This window comes from Danio rerio, chromosome 3 (assembly GCF_052040795.2).
Source record: "Danio rerio strain M-AB ecotype USA chromosome 3, GRCz13ab, whole genome shotgun sequence".
Taxonomy (NCBI): Eukaryota; Metazoa; Chordata; class Actinopteri; order Cypriniformes; family Danionidae; genus Danio; species Danio rerio.
In genome coordinates this window covers 57,169,632-57,188,718 of record NC_141023.1, presented here as the reverse complement: position 1 = coordinate 57,188,718, position 19,087 = coordinate 57,169,632, and the positions used below count along the sequence as shown (strand labels likewise).

The 19,087-nt window shown below is 37.2% G+C and overlaps 2 protein-coding genes and 1 long non-coding RNA gene across 3 annotated transcripts in view; 1 reads left to right on the top strand and 2 right to left on the bottom strand.

Moving 5' to 3' along the window:
- Positions 1-19,087, bottom strand: part of LOC147846065 (uncharacterized) — a 700,063-nt gene that overhangs the window by 60,258 nt on the left and 620,718 nt on the right. The window lies entirely within an intron of this gene.
- On the top strand, positions 1,545-5,032 carry LOC147846071 (uncharacterized). The gene is made up of 2 exons (XR_015481322.1): positions 1,545-2,482; positions 2,962-5,032. It is a non-coding gene; the product is annotated as an uncharacterized LOC147846071 (long non-coding RNA).
- col5a3a (collagen, type V, alpha 3a) overlaps positions 6,753-19,087 on the bottom strand; it is a gene marked incomplete at its 5' end in the record, with an annotated part of 97,218 nt that continues 84,883 nt past the window's right edge. The window contains 4 exon segments of the mRNA NM_001190756.1: positions 6,753-7,925; positions 13,736-13,969; positions 14,571-14,639; positions 14,755-14,867. Coding sequence (NP_001177685.1) covers positions 7,779-7,925; positions 13,736-13,969; positions 14,571-14,639; positions 14,755-14,867 — 563 coding nt within the window.

Here is a 19,087-nt window from a genome sequence, read left to right as displayed (position 1 = left end):
TTGCTGTGAGATTGCGTTGGTCTATCATGGCCTCCTAACCATCCCATATCATATCTAGCTTCATCACTCTGGCTACTACTCAGTAGATGCGAAATGTACTACTCGGCCGTTAGAAGAGTACATTCTATACAGGAATTATGTGAAAAGTATGAATAGAATTCGGACGCACTACATCAGTTGCGTCGCTTCACCCCATTCTTGAATTCTCTCGTGAGGCATCATGGCGCATGGAATGCACACTTCATAATCTCGTCGATTTTCGAATTCTAGGAATTCAGACTTACTACTCAGCTCACATACTGTTTTTAGCGTACAGTCAGTATGGAGTATGCGATTTCAGACACAGCCTCGGTCTTCTCTCCACCAATCAGACGGTGTGTGGTCTGGCACAAACTGGCTGCCGTTGTGTCATCCAGTTGGATGCTACACACTGGTGCTGGATGAGGAGGTTCCCCCCAATGTGTAAAGTGTTTCGAGAGTCCATAAGCGCTATATAAATGTAAGGAATTATTATTAATGACTAGTAAATTAAGTAAGAAATGAGATTTTAAAATGAATATAATTGTGTTTGAATAAATCTCTTCACAGCACTTGGGAAATATTGGTAAAAGTATTACAGTTTCACAGGAGGGCTATCATTTTATCTTCAACTGTACTTGTTTTCGGAAGCAGACTGTCTTTCCTGAAGAAGAAATCTGGCCACAGTAGAGTAGTTTACCTTATTGTCTGAAAAAGCCAACTGCATTATTAACGGTGTTTGGATGCAACGGCTAGCAAAATAAACACTGCATTGCTTGAAACGTTCGCACTGACGTACTTACCTTGAGTATGTTTTCGAGCCTCAGAACTGACAGAGACATCAAACCTAACGTTTCTAACAGTGAAAAAGCTCCTCACATGTGTTATTTGCAATCAGAGGTGAGAGATTGCGTTTCACTTCTGAATAAGTTCAATGCGATAATAAGGTGCTTCGAGGAGATGCGTTTGTTGTGGCAACAACATGTAGTCAATTTATTCGTTTTCAAGAGGTGAGCCAGTATCTCTTCCTGGTTCATTTGTGCGCCTATAAATAATTGCCGCGCTTGAGAGGAGAAAGGAACGGCGCATTAGCAAAACACGCAGCAGGCGGAGGGGAGGTGAGTGGGGTGGCATGCCAATTCCCTCCCCTATTTCATTGTGTCCCTCCGCAGATATGCTTAATTCTCCTTGGCTCGTTTTTTAATCCGAAGCCATTTCATTATTTACGCGCGCACATATACACACAAAGGGCTGTCTTGCTTCCCCTTCTCCTCTCGCGGTTCCTCTCCTGGGGAAGGAAACAAAAGTTAATTGAAATAAATGAACTGGGGAGTGAATCAGAGTTGATTACATCTTGCGAGGTAGGAAGTGATGTTGATTACAAGTGCAGAGAGAGCGAGAGAATGTAGCTGCGCCTAATAAAGAGACATGCTTGTCTGTTGCCTTTAGAGAAGACATCACAGCCCCTCTGATCCTTTCCAAAAGACTCCGTCCTCAGTAACAAAACCAAAAAAATAATAATTCTTGCACGCAGAGGACAAAGAAAAGCTCTTTTTTTTAATTCGTTCATCACTTTTTTACAAGTAAAACTGTCAGGCAACATATTAGTATTTTCATTTATACTTTAGAGGAACTGTACACTATGTAAAATTAGTAGCACAGACACTGTACACAGGAGGGCTCAGAGGTCAGGATGGGCAGAACTTCAGTTAGTATAAGTAGCAATACCAGCCAGGTCAACTGATCAGACAAAATAGTCTGATTTAAAAAAAAAAAAACGTCAATGCTGTTTCAAATCTAGCAATCTTGTCAATAGTTCATCAGTACTTTTGTTTTTTATTAATTTCATTGAATTACTACATCTATGTTGAAAATTGATTGTTTGAGAAATGATTCGTTATTCTCTCTTGAAATGATTCAGAGCTTAGTTTTTAACGGCAGCTGACGCTGAAACAGCTGTACTCTCCTTGCTTCCAATTCCTTACAAATGCCACTTGAACATGAATAAATTTAGGAACGGTTTAAATGACTTACAAGAGTGTTCATATTGGGCTGTTAAACATTAAACTTCTCACATAAAACAATTAGAACTTTAAACGCACACGTGCTATTCCTTGTAAGTATTTGAGTGTATTGTTGAAAACGGGCCTAGAGCACCATCAGTATTCTCAGATCAAAGCACTATCCAATGTTAAAAACTAGCCTAGAACGCCATCTACTGTTATAAAATAAAGCTATTCTACAGCATTATATACTGTTAAATACTTTTCTAGAGCGCCATCTGCTGTTAAATACTAGCCTTGATCGCCATCTATTGTTATAAAATAAAACTAGCCTCGCGCCATCTACTGTTAAAAACTAGCCTAGAGTGCCATATGCTGTTAGAAACTAACCTAGAACTCCATCTAATACTAAAAAATAAAAATATTCTAGCGTACAATCTACTGTTAAAAACTAGCCTAGAGTGCCATATGCTGTTAGAAACTAACCTAGAACTCCATCTAATACTAAAAAATAAAAATATTCTAGCGTACAATCTACTGTTAAAAACTAGCCTAGAGTGCCATATGCTGTTAGAAACTAAGCTAGAACTCCATCTAATACTAAAAAATAAAAATATTCTAGCGTACAATCTACTGTTAAAAACTAGCCTAGAGTGCCATATGCTGTTAGAAACTAACCTAGAACTCCATCTAATACTAAAAAATAAAAATATTCTAGCGTACAATCTACTGTTAAAAACTAGCCTAGAGTGCCATATGCTGTTAGAAACTAACCTAGAACTCCATCTAATACTAAAAAATAAAAATATTCTAGCGTACAATCTACTGTTAAAAACTAGCCTAGAGTGCCATATGCTGTTAGAAACTAAGCTAGAACTCCATCTAATACTAAAAAATAAAAATATTCTAGCTTACAATCTACTGTTAAAAACTAGCCTAGAGCGCCATCTGCTGTTAAAAACTAGCCTAGAGCACCACCTGCTGTTTAAAACTATCCTAGAGCGCCATCTGCTGCTAAAAACTAGCCTAGAGCATCATCTGCTGTAATGCTGTTCACACTAGACATGGAATGCACGGATAAATTACGTTATTCGGGCGTAAATAGCCGCGTGAAAATTTGAGTTTACTCGATTCATTTGCGAGTCAAAGTCACTTCAGATCAGATGCGGATTTGCGTGATGGGCAGGGCTTCTGTCAGCCTGGTGACTCTAGCTTCGTTGCTAAATGGCTAACATGGATTTTATTAAGAAAATAAGTTTTTATATTTTTTATGAAGGCTGAAAAACAGCGTTGATAGGTTTAGGGCCGTGTCTGAGTCCACTAGATCCTTTCAGAGATGCATCCAGCTCTATGAGCTCATAAACTCCTCCAGAAACTTAACCTGGATGATGGAGACTTTCAGTGGTGCGTCTGACTGAGCTAAGCCCAGTTTGAGTTACTGTTATTGGTGTAGGCTGGAGGATTCCCCCCAGAAAACCAACAACAGGCGTACGTCACAATCACTCCCCCACAAGAGCAAGCTCCTGATTGGTTAACGTGGCGCAAATGTCCGCTTAAGTTCAGATTTTTGAACTCGAGCGATTCGCATGAAAGGCGTGTTAAGTGCGTCAAATGCGCAAAACGGTCAATTCGCATCACGTCATTCGCATTGTGTCATTTGCACAATTTGCATCATTCATGCCGCAGGATATGTATTCGTGCGTTTGCATTGACTTAACATGTAAATCACTCACACTTAACGCGACTTCCGCGTCTGGTGTAAACACAGCATTAAAAATTAGCCTAGAACACCATATGCTCTTAAAAATTTGTCTACAGCAACATCTAATGTTAAAAATAGCTATTCTACTGCACCATCTACTGTTAAAACTAACCTAGAGTGCCATCTGCTGTTAAAAACAAGCCTAGTGCACCACATGCTCTTAAAAATTAGCCTAGAGCACTAAAGCTTAATGTCCATTCAAGAGAGAATAGCGATGCATTTTGAAAATCTTTGAATCAATACACAATTGATTTCTATTGATAGACAAATAAGCTCCATTTTTGAGCGTAACATACTTTTTAAAGAAATATGTGTACTCAACATACATAAATTTCTATAGCACTTTTATAACGCCAACCCGAGTGTTTCTCAACCACATTCCGGGAGGCCCACCAGCTCTGCAAATGTCTCTGTAATCAAACACACCTTTTTCATATCAACAGCTCATTAGTAGAGACTGAAAGATCTGAAATCAGCCCTAGTTTTTCGCGATACTGTGATCACTGAACCCAACGTAAAATCAAAAAAAAAATCAAAAATTTTTGTGATCCTGCAACATTCTTTATTAATGCAAAATAATGGGAAAAAAATAATCTCATAAAACATCAATTTCCAAACCATGTAATTAAATCATATTTCTTTCAGTTTGCATTGAATTGTTTTACCTGACTTATATAGAAGTCGCATATGCAAAGCATGTGACATTTGAGTGTCTCTCAAATAATGACGTCTCACCTGCCCCCTCACAATCATTACATTACCTAAAGTGGGGGGAGGGCGGTTTTCAGCTTGTGCAGTAAGCAGATGCAGATGAAACGCGAGTGAAATGTGAAGTGACATGTTTATAGATAAATTACTTAGTTTAACTCTTTCCTTGCAGTTAACGGGAGAAAACACTTTCCTGCCTTTGACGAGTTTCACGACAATACGTGTTTTAGGTATTACAGTATGGGAAGCCATAACGCATGTCCTATGTGTTAAGATGTCAGATGCTCCGGGGAGTGAAATCTAAGAAAAAGTAAGATTGTGGATAAAAATAAGAGTTATTCCACCTTCCTTTGGTTCAATCCTACCGTTTCAGATCTTGTCTTGGCAAGAGACTAGAAAAAAGAAGCTTTATTTTTTATGAATTGTGTCCTTGTAATTGTTTCTGATTGCACGCCCAACATAGTAGGCTACTATACCTAATATGGTAAATACATGTAATCTTTTACACACACACACACACACACACACACACACACACACACACACACACACACACACACATATATATATATATATATATATATATATATATAAGGTGGAGTGCCTTAGTGCCCCACCAATGCCAATAAACAGCTATATCGCACTGCTACAAGTGTGATATTGCATTTATATAACAGTTTGACGGCATAATTGTGTATATAAAAACAAAATCAAACATGGAGAGTCTTAAAAACACGTTTGTATGAGGAACTACTTTCTTCCGCGTTGGATTCAAATAATAAGCTGACAGTTAAACAGCTGGGCAAGCATCTGTCAAAGTTTAGATTTGTAGTGTCTACCCTTTTACACAAAGAGTAAAGAGGCTGTACGGGTTCTGAAATGACTTAAATATAGCACAGCTATCAGCCAATCAGATTCGAGAACAAGACAGAAACGTTGTATGTGTATGTATGTATATATATATATATATATATATATATATATATATATATATATATATATATATATATATATATATATATATATATATATGTGTGTGTGTGTGTGTGTGTGTGTGTGTGTGTGTGTGTGTGTGTGTATATATTTGCAAAATTGTTAGCAAATTTCTAGGAATTACAGCCACAAAATCAGTAATTTTTTAATTGCAAAAAAAAACACACACACACACACACATAAAAAAGAGAAAAACTACGGGGTCTGTGTAATGGGTGTGACAGACAAAGTAGACATCAAAAATATGCAGTGCTGGTGGTCCTCCAGGAACATGGTTGAGAAACACTGATCTATGTCGATCCTGGAAACAAAATTCCAGTCAGCCAATTCTCTGATTTTGGGAATAATTTACAGTTATGGTTGAGTTTAGTGGAGGAAGGTAGGTATGGATTACCTTTTTAAACACAAATGATCTTTAAGGATCAACATAGATGTTAATCTAGGATTGCATCGTACTTTGCAAAATCATGACATGGGCTGCTACAATGGTAATGGCACAGAGAAACAGTATTGTTGGAATAACATTTGAGAACGATTTTTATTTCAGCTAATCAACAGCCAATCAGAACTCATCCTGTTTTAAAGAACTCAAGTGTTATGCAATAGCATGCATTTGGGACCATTTTGAGGCATGTGAACAAAAACAATGGTCCCAACGTATTTCCTGATTTACATTTTCAATTTCTATAGCTTCAGAGAATTCAAAAAGAGCCACATTTTGATAAATAATGTTATAATCACTGTTTTTACATTAAGTTTGGATTGAATTGCCTCTTGTTACAGTTATGAAATAGTTTGATAACAAGCAGGAAAACAGGCCAATCACATCGCCACATTGAAATGGTCTATATACTGTAGTCATTGCTGTCATATCACTTGTGCAGTGAAAAGGCCTTTAGCCTGTATTTTGTCCATTTTTTAAGAGTTTACAGTTATAAAATGAATGTAAAAAGCATTTAATCTCAGCAATTTTGTGTATATTTACATAATTTGCCAGTCCGTTGACCTAATATAATCACTAATGATGAACAACTGCTAGATGAACATGCATTCTGCACCATATTGGCTGTTTATTACAGCTGTGTGTGTTTTTCTGAGAGTGTCTTCTCCCTGCATTAGTATTAAGCACCACAGATGTCTTCCCTTTTCCTTCCTCTGCCCCTGAGACAACAAATAATCATTACACATAGCCAAAAAAAAAAAAAAATCTCTTTAGCACCACAATAGGAACACACAACAAACAAGACAAGACATACACACAATACTCTGAGGTTGATGATCCTAAATTCAATGAGTTTACACCAAAAAGAGAAGCATTATTTAGTTCGTCTTCAGTGTAATGCTGCTATGACGCCCCTCTCTTGATGAATTCTCATTCAATACCACACACACGCACACATATATATATATATATAGCAATTCAGCTGTGTGGAGCAAAGGTTGATACGCAAGCACCATAGAAACATGGATCTCTGACAGGCAAACATACTAGCCTGCCTGCTAACAAGACAAGCAGCTTAAGTGAGCGCACTACTTTACATATTAATAAGCAGCTGGGCTCCATTTGAGTCATGCACATAAACTGCTTTGCGTTTTGAAAAGCTCGGGCCTTATTTAACATTGTTTATGTATGAGCGTACACTGATTAAAGATGAGTAACACTGCAAGTTTGATGTGACAGGGGATATTCGAGCAAGGAATTACAAGCAGATCGGGGTGGTGTTTTCCTTGTCAAAACTAGTAAAGAGGTATAGCTTCGCCCCAGTTGGCGTCACGTTGCAGTGAAGGCAGGAACGCGGGTCGGCGAAATATTGACTCTTCAACATCGAAGCCGATCCCTCATGTGGCAAATTAATTTTGAACCATCGCTATCAAATGAGACAAACAACAAATGAGAACTGAGTAACAGGCTTTAAGTTCAAAAATATAGCGCGCGATGGGCTAAAGCAGCCTGCGGAGCGGATGACACAGAAGTGATGCATTTGTTTTTCAGTCGGAGCAGTTCTCGGAAATCTAGTGGGTCGCGCCTCATAATTTAATCCACAGGTGAGTAGAGTATAAAGACAGACAGAAAAAGACTCTTCCCTTTGATAAATGTGCTCAGTTGGTCCCGGTTGGCATCCTAGCGTAGCCATCGTGGAATTGAGGGATTTGGAAATCCATCAGATGTTCAAGAGTCATTTGAAAACATGCCACAAAGCCACCGCTTACACATTACTCAATAAATATCACTTGCAGCCTTGATTTCTTTCTTTTTTTTTAGCTGGTAAGCAGTGCAATGAGGCAGATCTGTATTAGCCGCTAAAACATACTGTTCCGACATGAAATCCGAACTTCTGGTTGTTACTCCCAAAGTCTGAAATGGCAACATCGATGAGTGGAAGGAGCTCTGATCGCGGAGAGTTGATCTGGAGAACGGTTGTATCTAGACCCTTTCGTGTCTGTGGAAAAAAGAATGAAACATGAGCTGAATGAATGACTTTCCTAGTAGTGCTGGGCAATATGAAGGTAAAATGTTACTGCAGAATATATTGTCAAATATAAAATATACAGTTGAAGTCAAAATTATTAGCCCATTTTATTTATTTATTTATTTTTTTTAGTAATGCACCTTCAACAATGCACCTTAACTCACCTCCCTTTACAGACCAGCATACCCATGAGTCCACAAAGTGGTGCAAATTGATTTGCAATTAAAAAATGTGACGCAAAATGTGAAAATTATAGCTGAGCTGGTCTGAAAATAGCAACAAATCGCTCCAAACACATATTGCGCCTTATTGTGTGCTTACTGTGTATGATAGAGCCCTTATTCGTTTATTTCAGCAGAATAAAAGCAGATTTAATTTTTAAAAAAACATTTTAAGGTCAATATTGTTAATCCTATTAAGCAATATTTTTTTTCGAAGGTCTACAGAAAAAAAAAAAAAAAAAACAGCTTGTTGTGCTCCTTGACATTGCAAACTGATATATTCTTATATAATATTTATGTAGAGTTTTAAACACTTTGTGGAGTGAGTAGTTTGACCGTTTTTAGTCATTTTTTAATCACAGTCCTTTCTCCCATAGGCAACTGAATTAGAAGTTTTAAAACAATCACAAAAACAAGTGCACTTCACAATAATAATGCAGAATAAGGTCAATATTGCAACATATTAATATGTGGGTGTGGCCAACACAGTCTTACGGAAATTCAGAACTTTTCGATTTAGTGGCTAATTGGTATGAATTGAAACATTCTCATTCATACCATTTAGTATGATTTGCTGATTTCCCAATGACAGTTGGGTTTAGAGGTGGGGTAGGGTGCCACATCTTCTTTTTAAAAATGTTAAATTTTCCAACGTCTGAACTCGTACAAATCATATGAATTATCCACTGAACTATCAAAGCTTAAAATAATTAAATTTCCTTGTGAGATCGGGCTGGTGTGGCTTACTCATGTGCAGTGTGTTTGTATGTATGTGTGTGTGTGTGTGTGTGTGTATGTTCTGAATTGAATGCTTGAAGTAAGACCAACAATCAGAGTTTAACTTTTGTGATTTAGTTAGATGAACTATTTTGGATTACTGACTTGAAACAACGAATGTGAGAATAGAATAACTGTTTACAATATCCCACATTAAGTTAATCAGCCTCTGCTGACCAATAGCATCCCCCAGTTCCTAATGATCACCCCGTAACACAACTTTTCTTTTGAGTCATCTCAAAGTAAATAAGTTAGACCGCTGCGTAAAACATATGCTGGATATGTTGGCAGTTCATTCCGCTGTGGCGACCCCTGATGAGTAAAGGTACTAAGCCAAAGGAAAATGAATGAATGACTAATTAAATTATATCACTCTTTGTATAGTTAAAACAATTGTTGAAACCTGATAATAGTATTAAATTAAGTTAAAGTAACATAAAAACACGTGTTGTCATTATTTTTTGTCATCAAAATTTTTACAGTCAAATACAAAAGTAACAGGAAGTTGTGTCAGAAAATGCTTATTCTTATTTGATATACTGATCAAAACATATGAAAATTGGAGTGACTTATTGAATATGACACCAATCTTACAGAGCTTAATTTGGTATCTGCTCTTATAATCCCTTTTCTTTACATTATCGCTCCCAAGCAGCCTCCCGCTGGCTCTTAGTGCTTGCTTTGCACCATGAGAAATGTACTCAGGAGGTGCTGTTACATTTAAAAAGAGGAAAAAGTTAGTTTTATGCAAGGACAAAGCATAAATTGGGGTCATAAAATCACGTCAGATTTATTATTTTTTTTTTATTATTTTTTTGTTAAGCTAACACTTATGGGGAATAAAAAGTGCAAACCTGACTCTGTAAATGAACCTGAAAATGAGCACTTCTCAAAAACACAAACAGCAAAGATCACTCATTTAAAAGGAGTTTGGAAAAATACTGGCAAACCATATTTGACATATCTACTATATTTAACAATAACATAAGAAACTTAATTGCAAAGCATTTTTGATCATTTTCTAGAATAGCTACCCATTTAAATAATGAATACTTATCCAATAATATCCATAGTATAATTTAAAAATATATCTTTACCATGAAGAATGGTAACCTTATGGTCATACCGCCCACCCTTGCTTCTTAATTGAAGTGCCTACTTAAGGCTTTTTATAGTGTATTTTTATTCTCTTGAAATCAGTTGCTGAGCATTTTGAGTCTGCATTAAACTCCTGCTGAAATAAGCTTATTTGGGTGCTATTTTAGAATTAGTGGCTTCTCATTGTTTTTAGCACCTCGTTTGCTGCAGACGAAAGACTAATTTAGTAATTCATTAAAACTCCAAGAAACTAAGAGTGGGAGTTTTTTATGTTTTTCCTAAAGACATGTTGAATGAATACTTTCTGTACGGATTAGTGTTTACAAACAAACAAACACACTGATGGCATTACTAAGTTCTTCAGACACCTAAAGTGATGATTAAAGGACTTTGCTGCCATATTCATGGCTGCATCAAGTGCAATGATATTATTGACCTTATTCTTCATGTATGTGTGAACGCAGCCATTGGAATCTTTTTTTGGCTCAAGGCTTCCTCTCTCATTCACTTCCATTGATTTTTAGACGTTCAAAATGGCTTGTTAAGCTGCTTAATGTTGCAAACTTTTAGTGTATAGTCATGGACACACTTGTTTGTAGAGCAAGCAGGTTGAACATTTTCTGGCATTTATTATTCCTAGTCAAGTTCTAAAACAATCATGGAAACGGGCACACTTTCGCATTAAAGAATAAGGTCAATACAGTGCCTGAAAATAGTCCCCAGTTTGGACCTTGCTTGTTACACCCAAACTAATTTCCCTTCAGTCTTAGTACATTATGTAGATACAAAGGAGTCAAGCTTTAAACAAGGAATTGATCAAAACTTTTCATTTTGGAATATTTTGAGCGGGATGCTAATGGTCTAATTCCGATTCAATGATTTATGCTAAGCTAAGCTAAAAGTGCTCCAGTCAGATCGGCTGAATGGATCCAAAAAGTGAGTTATTTAAGAACATATGATGAATAATTTTAATATAAATACACTTGAAGTCTATTGTTGTTATTCATGAAATTTCAAATGTACCTTTTTAAAAGAGAGGCTAGAAAAATTGTGAAGTTTTACATTATTATTGTTGTTATTATTATTATTATTTTCATTCATTTATTTTCTTTTTGGCTTAGTCCTTTTATAAATCCGGGGTCGCCACAGCGGAATGAACCGCCAACTTATCCGGGATGTTTTTACGCAGTGGATGCCCTTACGGCCACAACCCATCTCACACACACACTCATTCACACACACTCATACACTAAGGACAATTTAGCCTACCTAATTCACCTGTACTGCATGTCTTTGGACTTGTGGGGAAAACCGGAGCACCTGGAAGAAACCCACGTGAACGCAGGGAGAACGTGCAAACTGCACACAGAAACGCCAACTGACCCAGCCGAGGCTCAAACCAGCGACCTTATTGCTGTGAGGCAACAGCACTACCTACTGCGCCACCGCATCGTCTAATTAATACTTATTAAATTATAATTAATATCCTAATTAAATAGAAAATGAGATATATAACTGCAAAAATGGTCCACTCTTTGAGAAATAAGCACCACTCCTTTCACCAGGCTGTTTACGAACCTGCTTATTACCCTAACTTGTCTAGTAAACATAATTAACCTAGTTAAGCCTTTAAATGTCACTTTAAGCTGAATAGAAGTGTTTTAAAAAAATATCTAGTAAATCAGTATGTACTGCCATCATAGCAAAGATAAATAAATCAGTTATTAGAAATGAGTTATTAAAACTATTACGCTTAGAAATGCGTCGAAAAATCTTTAAGTTGAACAGAAATTGGGGAAAAATACAGGGAGACTAATAATTCAGAAGCGCTAATAATTCTGACTTTACTGGAAATATGAAATATAATGTAATAAAATATGACTGAAAAAATTTTAATAAATATAGTAATAACAACAAATGATGCATGATTACATGTAAATAACTGTAAACTAACCCTCATACTAGATTTAACTACAGAATAAGGCAAGCTTGTTACAACTTAAAGGATGCTTTCACACTTGGTTCAGTTGCCTGGACCGAACCCAAATTGGATTGTCCCCCATTGCCACCTTCTCAGCTGGTTTGTGTTCACATGGTCTTTTTATCCTTCTAAACCCCGGTACGCTCGCATCATCAAGCTGCTGCTAGGTGACAGCCACGAAAGCTCCAAAATGGTAATATACGCAAATCACTGTCATTCTGTTTTTACTAAATCTTTCGCTTTTGTTACCAAAACAAAAACACAGAAAGCTACTTGCGTATATCTGCTGCCAAAAAATATTAAAACCGTTCAGAACATCACATGTCTGCAGAAGTCGTTTTTGGTGGAGACAAGCAGATATTATCACTGTTTGCACTGAGTCTGTCCTGCTTGTCACCAAGGTAGGTAATACACAGACATACACACATCAATGAACTTTATATAAGCTAAATTGTGTTGTACTGTTGGTGGTTCACTTTCGTTATTTCGTATGATTGCATTCATATCAGAAAAGAACCATACCAGAGTTCACACAAACTCGACTCTAGACCACCTCTTTCAGGTGGACTCAGGTATGGTTCGAGTGTGCACTTGAGTTCAGAAGACATCGTTCATTCTAGCTAAACATGCCGAAATCTGAAGAACCAAAAGTGCTAGTGTAAAAGCATAGATATATACATTAGATGTCACCTACCCTGTTGTTTTCTATTAGAAGGAATACGTCAATAGAGCCGCCATTTTAGTATAGGGTAGCGCTCCTTTGAAATGAATGCGGGACCAAGCTGCAATGTAGGACTGTGCCCATCCAGAGCCAGAAAAATACACATATATACACACATGTCTATGATCAGGAGTTTTCTCGGAGGTCAGTGTGCAATTATTTTTTTAATTACGAAACATATAATTTTACATCACTTTTTTACATTGATGGACCAGTGACTACACAGGCATTCCTAAAAAAAAGCCTGTGTTTGTGTGTGTGGAAATGTACTATCCACCCTCCCTGTTAAATTTGATCTAATCCGTGTCCTGAAACACCTTCTGCTTTCACTTCTCATGCTGACAGAGGGAGCGATTCGTTTGTGAATGAATCTCCGTTATGAATAACTCGTTCACTGAGCCGACAATAATACATGTTTCTGGCACCGCAGCATCTCATTGTCATATTTCTTTTGCATTTGTTTGCTGATTTTATTCAACAAAACTACCACAAGGCCAGTGTTTAGTGTGAGCTGGTGCTACTTTGCCTTATGGTGAATGCAGTAAGTGACTGTATTATCATCAATAACGTTACCTGTTGAGGAGAAAAGTTCATAACATACAAAAACGTAAAAAACTAAATCTTATTTATGAAATGTTCTGCCTTTGTGCTTTGTTTTCTTTGTTTGCACATTACTACACCCGTAGACAGTGCTAAAGTCCAGCATATCCACGTATTAACACTGTCTTGACTAGTGTGGCTGAATGACACTTGTCCTGGGAGGACTGTACAAATATGGCGGCGCTACTGACACATTCTCAGGGTCCGTATGCGATATCTAGTGTATATATCTATGGTGTGAAAGCACCCTAACTAATGTTACTAAGCTACTAAATAAAAAAAATAGTCAGTGTAACCAAAAAACTGAAACAAACATCAAACTCTGAATGACTGTCGAACACCAGTGCTGTGCATTGTCAAGTCACTCAATAAAACACCTCACCTGACATCCATCATAAAGCGCAGTAATGAAGGGCGATTTGTCTTGCGTCATCTCCTCATCGTTGCTACCTCGAAACCGTAAGGCATGTTGATGGTTATGGTTCGACATATCGTACCAGCCGATGGAGTTCTGGCAGCTAAAGGTGAACGTCTGCATCGCTGTGGCACTGAGGAGCTTCAAGAAGGTCATCTGAACCACAGGAACTGGGTTTCCCTCAGTGTCAATGTAGGAGAACTGCATCATGGGTAAAAAAAGAATCACTCAGCTTAATCAAAGTCCCGTAGACATATTTATCGCACACCATCCAGGCAAACTCTTACAGTTTATTACTAATAAAGCCAGGTGAGAGTGACATCTGCCTACCTAAATCTTCATAACAAGGTCAGATGTCATGCTTCTCGAAGGAGACAGACCTTCGCTGTAAGTCTCAAGCATCATTTAATGAGTCAAGACGGATGGAGGTTGCTAGCGTGCACTCAAGAGAGTTTGGCCCGAGGCGCTTCAGATATAGCCGCATATAAATTCCATCATACCCCTTCTTCTAGGCCAGACAGAGCATTTATTTTTTTACTTCCATCAAAGACAGGCACTCATTGAGTGATGCATCTCAGCTGATTGCTTGACAGCTTAGACAGTCTCTTTCACTATTTTTTCACCACTAATTTGAGAGTAAAACGACTGCATAACAGCTGCTCTATTTATTGCATCAGACAGCACACCGTTAATAAACCATGCCCTTTTTTTTGTTTATCGGCTACAAATGATTGAGAGTCAAAATGAGTACAGATTCAGAGTTGGTGCTGCATACATGTTCGCAGTTGAAAGAGAAAAGTACCTGTTTGCCCTTTCTGTACTGGCTGTACCAACTGCCCGGTTTTTCTTTGTTCCAGGCGGCCAGCTTCACCTGTATTGAGAGACACGTAGACAGATCAGACGTGTTTTTTTTTCCTCCAGACCCCAGAAGGCCTGCTGAACTGAGACTGCATGAAGACGTGTGCGGTGTACGGGAGTATGGTCACCGTTTCAAATCGTTTATCTGGGTGCAGGCAGGTCTCCCCCTCTGCCGTGAAGTTGCAGAAAACCCTGATGGAGTCTCGATGACAGCCTTGGTTTGGGTCAATCCAATATTCACCTAAAAGGGGGAGGATCATTTGGTTAAAAACATGTTTGGCTGGGTAGAATAATGTGAGAATTTACAATTCAAAGTTTTTCAGAGGTTTTTTATTATTATATAAACACAAAGTATGTAAATTAGAATCATTACTGATGTCCTAAAACACAGTGTTACAATATTTGTCAAGGTCAAACAGCATTCACAACTAAGAAATCTTTAAAAATTACAATTAAAATGAAACTGATTGAAAATTAACTGCATGTAAATGCAAAAAAGGCCTTCATTTAGTTCAAACCATGCTATTTCACAAGAAATATTTTTAATTTCCGACTATCTAAGATGACTTATTTTATGGTGTCTATTATCAAACTTTTGCAGCTGTATTTGTGACATAAAAACTGATAACTGGGATATCTACAGAGCAATAAATTACACTAACTGACAAAAGTCTTGTCGCTTATCCAAGTTTTAGGAACAAAAAATAATAACTTGACTTCTAGTTGATCATTTGTTATCAGAAGTGGCTCGTATGAAAGGCAAATGCCTCTAGATTGCACTTATTTTACCAAATTAAAATATGATCATGCTTTGATTTTTAATTATTTGATTAGGTTTGATTTGATTTAATTTGATTTGATTATATGAAGTATGAAGACATGGTGCAGTGGAAAAATAATTAATATTGTGTATGACTCCAATAAGCTTGGATGACTGCATCCATACATCTCTGCAATGACTAAAATAACTTATTAATAAAAAGTCTGGAATTGCAAAGATAGTGGTTCTGTAGGACTCCCAGAGTTCATCAAGATTCTTTGGATTCATCTTTAATGCCTCCTCAATCTTACTCCAGACATGCTCAACAATGTTCATCTCTGGTGACTGGGCAGGCCAATCTTGGTATCCTATAATGTGGCGACTGAAGTATGAAAAGGAGAGCTATCCTGCTGAAGAGTTTGTGGTTTGTAATGTAATGGGCAGCACAAAAGTATTGATTCCTCAGGCTGTTAATGTTGCCATTAACTCTGCAAATCTCTTGCACGCCCCCGTACTGATTGTAAACCCAATCCATGATTTTTCTTTCACCAAATTTGACTGATTTCTATGAGAATCTTGGGTCCTGCGGGTTCCAATAGGTCAGGCATGTCAAAGCTCGGTTCTGGAGGGCCGGTGTCCTGCAAAGTTTAGTTCCAACCCCAATCAGACGCCCCTGGGCTAGCTAATCAAGTTCTTACTAGGCTTTCAAGAACCATCTTTGCGTGTGTTAAGCTTGGAGCTAAAATCTGCAGGACACAGAACCTCCAGGACCAAGTTTAGACACCCCTGCAATAGGTCTTCTGCTGTATTCGTGATGATTAGGATGCAGTTCAACACGATTCATCAATCTTCTGCCATTTTTCCAAACAATCAACCAGAAATTAAGTTATTATTTGTTGCTCTTACAACTGAGATAGATGACAAGACTTTTGCCAGGCAGTGTATGTTTATATCCAGTCTATAAAACCCTTATAATTCATTTACATTTATTCTCCAAAACCTTTTTGTTCTGTATCCTCTCTATAAATCAAATGGCTCATTAAAAGTCTAATGCATCAAGTAGCTTACAATAGGAACAAATCAGAGCACACTTTTGCTGTCATGTTTAGTCAGGAATAAAATAAAACAAATGTTTGGAAATAAATACTAAATGATGCCACTCAGAACGCATGTGAGAATGAGAGAGAAAGAGAGAGAGAGAGAGAGAGAGAGAGAGAGAGAGAGAGAGAGTACCACTTATGAAAATAGATGTGCATCAATGGCATCTGGTAGAAGTTTTGCAGTTGATAAAATGCAGATAATTAGAAGAGGCTTTGGCTGAATGTACACTATGTTGCGATTGATGTTACCTGACAAGGGTCACACATTGACATCATGGCTAAAAGCATAATCTATTTACCTTTGCCTGGCTCTGCAGATATTTTTTTCTGATTTCCATCTGGTTGACGCAACATTTTTTTCTGACACGGAAACTAGTTTACTAGTAGGAGAAACACTGACTGCCCTAAAATTCCATAAGATAGCCTGAAGCTGGGTGATATGACAAAAATCTCTTAACACAGTGCAAGTCATATCATATCTTTATAATGATATATATTACAATATAACACCTTTTCTAAAAATATAAATTAATAAATTATATACATTGACGACTATAAAAAGAGAAAATTGTGATTAAATATGGAAATTAATACAATAAAATTGTAAACTGAAATAAACCATTTCTTTTTTGTACATTTTAAATTATATACTTGAAAATCTACTTATTCATATGTGGTGTAAATTATTTAGTTATGCAAGTGCATTTATAATTTCACTGCTGACCTACACCTATGCTAAGACATGAGCCCATAATCTATCCATGTCATTAAACCTATTCCTAACATAACCCATAACACAACGTCCTTCTCATAGTTTATAGTTAGATTGAACTGAGTGTAGTTATAGTGTCTCCACTGTCATATTGGAGTGATATAAATCCAGCAGGTCTCTTTTTAACATTTCCTGACGTCAGAATAGGACCCAAATCTCAGTGATTTTGAGGCCCACCACAATGTGACATAGCAGTGCGGTTTTCCCCATCCACCTAATCGCGAGACGTCTTCTTTGGTCAATCAGAACAGTCAGACGCATTCATGTCCGCCTGGTTTATGAGAATAAAAGCCTGTGAATATATTTCCAGACACATTTAGCCGCTAGAAGTTAATCAGATAACGTTTATATGTTCCTTCTTAATGCCAACTATGTAAAAAATACAGATAAAATACTGATAATAAGTCGTTGTTTGTTTACCTTCAAGCTCTCATGCTTGTGCCCATGAAGCAGCTGTTGAGCGCCAGCACACACACATATCATGTACATCTCGACAAGCGAAAGTGTTTCTCTATATGCTTTCAACGAAGTTGTTCACAATACTGATTCATCCACAGAGTTTGTAATGTAGTCAAATGTTTACAAATACAAGCCCAGCCGTTTAGAGGTCATTTCTGATTAATGATGTCAGAATTTACCGGTATTTTGGTTTTTTGAATGGTCTTTTGCGGAAAAATTCTGTAACGTCCTCAACTGTGTAAACAGCGTTGTTTTTCATTTACCAGTAAAGTCGTTGCGGAAATTTTACGGATATTTACCAGTATTACTGTGTGGAAGGGGCTAGTAACATGTATACACACATCCACAGAGCATTTTTTTTTTTTTCGCAAACAAAAAGGGATTAAAATATCTGTTACATCTCTCTGTGATTTTTATAAGTTTAAACGTTTTTAAAACAACATAGACAGTAAAATGGCTATGTAAATCTTAACTGCTATAATCACTATGGCTGCATGGTGTCAGTAAACGCACACACACAGACACACACACATATCAAAGCAAACGGCATTTGTGTGAGACTAATTTCAGAAAGGCTTAAATAAGCTCCACCACAAATACATCGAATAAACTTACTTGGTATTTTTGAACAAAGAGTTGTACCTTAGCTTCATTCAAGTCTGTTTCATGCATGTGGAATGGTGGGCAGGAAGAAGCAGCTCATTTGGATTTAAAGCCACAGGCCACAAAAACAGCTACAATGTATTCAGACAGCAAAATGTGCATATTCTGGAGGCTATAATAAATAATCTGATGGGTATTTTGAGATGAAACTTTACAAACACATTCTGGAAACACCAACAACTTATCTTACACAAATAATGGTAAAATAGGTGCCCCTTTAAATCATGTTGGAAAAGAAATGCATCACAGTAACTAATTACAAATACCTAATTACTGGGTTTAGGCATAACTAATAATTAGTCAGTCAAACTTTACTCAGTATTTAAGCTTTTGTTATGTAAACATTACACACCCATTCTGGAAAGAAGCTGCTTATGGAATTAGGGGGCCCGACCAATGCCAAGAAGCCTATGTTAAGAATATAGCTCTTTTATAAATGTGTTATATGTTGTAAAATCTGCCTATAACCATTAGGATTTTAATGTTATTCTTTTCAAGCCTCGGCTGGGTCAGTTGGCATTTCTTAGTGGAGTTTGCATGTGCTCTCCGCGTTCGTGTGGGTTTCCCCCACAGACCAAAGACATGCGGAACAGGTGAACTGGGTAGGCTAAACTGTCTGTAGTGTATGAGTGTGAATGAGTGTGTATGGATTTTTCCCAGAGATGAGTTGCAGGTGGAAGGACAAAGAAAATTATTGAATAAATTAA